General features: G+C 53.7%; 1 protein-coding gene across 1 annotated transcript; it reads right to left on the bottom strand.

Moving 5' to 3' along the window:
• Positions 1–1,650: 1,650 nt before the first annotated feature.
• LOC102767665 (granzyme B(G,H)) lies at positions 1,651–4,603 on the bottom strand. Its single transcript, XM_006759773.2, has 5 exons — positions 4,504–4,603; positions 3,588–3,732; positions 2,936–3,071; positions 2,489–2,749; positions 1,651–1,859 (listed from the first exon to the last, which is right to left on the bottom strand). Exons 1-5 carry the CDS (start codon positions 4,601–4,603, stop codon positions 1,689–1,691), a joined length of 813 nt encoding a protein of 270 aa, XP_006759836.1. The 3' UTR covers positions 1,651–1,688.
• Between the last annotated feature and the right edge of the window lie 67 nt (positions 4,604–4,670).

Genomic DNA, 4,670 nt, shown 5'->3' with positions numbered 1-4,670 from the left:
GCAGGAGGCAGCTGATCGATGTTTCTCTCTCATTGATGCTTCTAACTCTCTATTCCTCTCCCTTCCTCTCTGTAAAATATCAATAAAATATATTTATTAAAAAAAAAGAAAAGAAAGAAAAAGCGCCTGAGGATGGACCAGGGCCAGACTTGTCTGAGTGTAGCATGTGAGCAGAGCTGTGCCCATACCGAATGGCATTGGGCTTCGGCTGGGGGTCAGTCACTCACCTGCCTGTGCCTTGGGAGCCAGAAGAAATGTCATCAGGAGCAGAAGTGGGTGCATCTCCTCAGGATGCTGCCCACGACAGAGCTGCTGGTGCTTCCTCCTGGTCTTCTGAGCCCAAGGTTCTCTGGCCTTTATCACCCACGGCCCCCTCTGAGTGCGTCACACTGCGGTGTTATCAAGATCTTGGGCAATGTGGGTTCATGTGAAGGAGGAAGAGGAAATTACATTCAGATAAAAGTCAACATTGTCAGTTTCACTTGTGTTCAGGTGTCAGAACCTGTATTATGTTCACTGTACACTCTCAATGCCTGGCACTTAGTAGGTGCACAATCAGCATTTGTTCATTGATTGATGAAAAAGCTGTGTTTTCCAGTCTTACTGCAGAGAGCAGCTCTTTCTAACTCAAAAGGTAGGTAGAGCCCATGGTGGCGAGCACGCAGCCTGAGCCTTGAGGCCAGCAGTGAGGAACAGGCTGCAGGGGACTAAGGCTCCTGAGTGACCAGCAGTCAATGGACTCTGAGCACATGGTGGGGACACTGGGCTGGATGTGAGGGTGGAGCTGGCTCTGCCCAGTGAGAGATGGGGCCAGTTGTTCTGCAGACACCCTGCTGCCCTGTCCTCCAGGGCCCTGCATGGGGCCAACACAGTCCTGGTCCCCCGGTCACCCTGTGTCTGGGCATAAGCTGGGTGGCAACTCAGTGACCAGGCCCTGCTGGAAGGTGGGCACTCTGGGTGTCCTAGGTGGGAGGGAGATGCATAAGTGGGAGCTCAGACCAGTGTGGTCTGTGGGGCGCAGGGTTGGTGGACTCTGAGGATGCTCAGTGGTTAGCAGGGATGAGAAGGGGTAGCCAGGACACTGGAGGCCAAGCTAGGCCCTGAGCTCAAACGAGGGCAGAAAAGGGCAGGGAGAGAAATTCAGCCCAGGAGGGAATGAGGAGCTTCTCAGGACTTCCCTCCCTCCTCCACCCCTGTCTCTCCTCACCAGCCCCCAGACCCCACCCCTGCCACTCCCTGGTTGTTGGAGAACAATGTCCTGCTCAGGAAGGCCCTCCTCTCCCCAGTGTGGTTGGGCCTCCTGCACTGCAGCCCAGGCTGTGCCTGCTTGGTGCCCAGCACCCAGGGTGTTAATCCTTTCCTTTCAGCTCATAACACAGAAGAAGACCTTCTCACGGAGCCCAGGACCTGAGAGATTCATGTTTTCTTCTAATGGTGCTCCTCTCTGCCCTGGCAGAAGGGCAGGCAGGTGTGGCCAAGAAGGAGCTGGTAACAGCTTTGCATGGCTTTAAGGAGGTGATGGGAGAGGGGGAAGAGGGGGAAGCAGGACACAGCAGAATTGTGCCATTGCCTTCTGAGCACATGAGGGACAAAGAATAAACAAAAACCCAGCTCTTCCCATCAGCTAAGAGTCATTTATTTGGTTGCTGGCACCCCCTCCCTCCCCGCATTGTGGTCCTGGATTAGCATCAGAGAAGGTGGTCTGTGTCCTGCAGTTGGAGGCTTTTCATGGTTTTCTTTATCCAGGTAAGATAGCTGGCGACTTTGGTGAAGGCCCGTGGCGTTGTCCCATCATTGTGTCCATAGGAGACAATGCCCTGGATCTCATTTTTACACAGGAGAGGCCCTCCGGAGTCCCCCTGTGGACAGACAGAGGGAAGATCTGAACCAATTCTCCTGGCCCTGCCCTCCTTGCCACTCCATGCCCCTCTCAGAGAAGGCTGCCTTGCATGGTGTTCACTTGGGAGATAAGTGAGCAGGCAGGTCCCCATGGGCCCCTCAGCCTGGACACTGTCACTGCTTCACTTCACCCCAGGTGGAAGCTCCTTTTGCTCCCCCAGGTCCCTAATCCTTTGTCTATGAAGGTGCTGTGGAGTGTGACTGCAGCCTATAGTGTAAGGACATGAGAGCAGACAGATGGGGCTGACACTTAGCGTGGAGAAGGAGCCCATTAACCAGTTCTGAGAACCCTCAGGTACAACTACTGCTCACCCAGGAAACGGTTATCTAAGCGCTATGCCCTGGCCTTGGCCACAGTGTTGCACATTCACCCTCTGGAGGAGCACAGTTTTTGGAGTAACTATAGGCCCTTTTAAGGCTCTCAGAGACCCCATTTCTCCCAGCTCTGGGGGCTCCCCTCTTTTCTTCCCTGGAAGAAAGATCACAGACTAGAGGGTGAAGTAGTCTCCTGCTGCCTGGGTCCCCAGCTCCCAGTTCCTACCCAAATACCCCTCTCCTAGAGCCAAAGTAGTCAGATGCTCAGTATCACCTGGAAGGAAGCCTTATTTTCTGTTGGGTCCCCCCCACACAGTTGAATGGTCCTGTTGTAATAACGTCGTAAGTAGCCTTCACACTCCTCATCCTTCTGCAAGGTCAGCTGTACCTCCTGCAGAGTGTTTGAGTATTTGCCCCATCGGGTGACCTTCCCCCAGCCGGCCACAGTGCACTTCTGTCCAGGTCTCAACCTGTTCTTGCGCCTGGGCAGTTGGAGGGGTTTCACAGCACCAGTTTGCTCGATGTTTCTCTCCAGCTGATGGGGAAGAGGTAAGGGAGCCCAGGTCAGCCAGTGGTCTCTGAGCCAGGACACTGAGGGACACCTCAGTCTCAGGGACTGGTCAGGTGGCCGGGATGGGAAGGAAGGAAGGGAAGTGCTTCATTTGGTTGGAGGGGAACGATGTGGGCTCATGAGAGCAAGAGCAGCAGGAGGTTTCCTTACCTGTAGTAACATGATGTCGTTGGAGAAGTTCTTATGATTATAGTCTGGGTGGGGGATGGCTCTTTTTACCAGAATGACCTGCTGGGTATTCTCCTTCTTTTCAATGTTGTGGGCCCCCAGGGTGACATTGATTAACCTGCACAGACAGCAGATTGGGTGAGTGGTGGGGAGGTAGAATCACAAGAGATATAGCTCAGGAGCTGTGAAGAGCAGGTCATAGGTGGGGCAGGGCAGGGCTTCAGACTGGGAAAATCGAGGCAACAGGGGAAAGGGGCTGAGTGACTCTACTTCTCAATGACACTGAGGTTAGGGAGCTGGGAGCTTTCTCGGGCCCTCAGGAAATGCCATGAATTGCTTGCATTTTCATTTTGACCATAATGCATGTGTTCACGGTCCACCGCTGCTTTATTTGCTGTGTCCTCCTCTTCCTGTGTTACTTATTGTCACCTCTGACCCTCTGAGCCCAGAGATTACTTATCCTATTTCCCAGCCTCTCATTGCTCTGTCATGATCTCTGATGGCTCCTCTGATGAGGTCTCATGGGCTTGAGTTACCAGGAGCCTGGGGAGCTGCCCTGGGCTGCAGCTCCTGGGATGAAGGGCAGGGACCCTGTAGGGGTCTCAGGAGGTGTAGCCTGGCTGCGGTCCCTTACCTTCCTTTGCAGTGAGCAGCTGTCAGAATATAGTTCTTTCGCACAAGGACACCGCCACACATAGACTCCGTGTCATCTTTAATGCGAAGATAGGCCATGTAAGGGCGGGAGTGGGGTTTGGCTTCATGTCCTCCGATGATCTCCCCTGAAGAAAAACTGTGTTGCACTTATGTGTTCCCATTGAGTCCACCAGGTAGGCATTGGCTTGATGACTCAGGCACATGGGCATTTGGGAGGCTGGAATGGCCTGGAATTGGCAGGGGGTGGAAGGGCCCTCAACTTTCTCATCTGGAGAGGGAACAGCAACAGGCTGAGCCTGTGACTTTTCCTGACACAGTTACAGGTGAGAATACAGGTCTTAGGGATAGAGAAGGCCTGGAGGCTTCTGAAAGTTCCTCTCCTGACTTTGCTTGGTGTTGGGTGAGCTTCTGAGGCCCCCGTGGTGCTGTGTCGTCCAGGGTAGTGCACTTTGCAGTGTCTAGGACTTAAGGGATCTAGATGCTGACACATGAGGAGTTCCTGGTAAGTGTTTATTAACTGCCTGGAAGGGTTGGCCCCCAATGGGCCTCTGGAATTGGGTCAGTAAGGCCAGTGCTGTGGGATTCTGGAAAGCAGAGAAGTTTGGGGCTGCCAACCTCACTGGCTCATCCTTTAAGGAGAGGACCTGCTAAAGGCCTGGGAAGAAAAGCAGAGCTCGAGAAAGGGACTTAGGGGCCTTGAGATAGAGCAGAGGAAATAGCAGTCTTCTGGGAACAGTGACTCCACCAAGTGTGGGGTCTGCTGAGCTCTGGGCTTCTCTCTTAAGCAGACCCTGAGGACAGCACCTGTCTCAACACAGACATGGAAGCCAGGACTGCTCTGCCCTCTGCAGTTTCCCAGCCTTTGCCATGCACTTCTAGGAAGTTCCACTCTCTACCTGGCACAGGTAGGGCCTGGGGAGGGCATTGTGCCCACTGGCTTTTCTTGAGAATAGGCTTCTGTCCTGTCATTTCTGCCTGAAGCTCATCCAGCATCATGTGTGGGTCTGACATAGGATGGGAGCTGGGTTCAGAGCATTCCTGGTGGAGGGGTGGCCCAGGGATG

The sequence above is a fragment of the Myotis davidii genome, unplaced genomic scaffold (assembly GCF_000327345.1).
Source record: "Myotis davidii unplaced genomic scaffold, ASM32734v1 scaffold517, whole genome shotgun sequence".
Taxonomy (NCBI): Eukaryota; Metazoa; Chordata; class Mammalia; order Chiroptera; family Vespertilionidae; genus Myotis; species Myotis davidii.
This window is presented reverse-complemented; position numbering and strand designations above follow the sequence as displayed.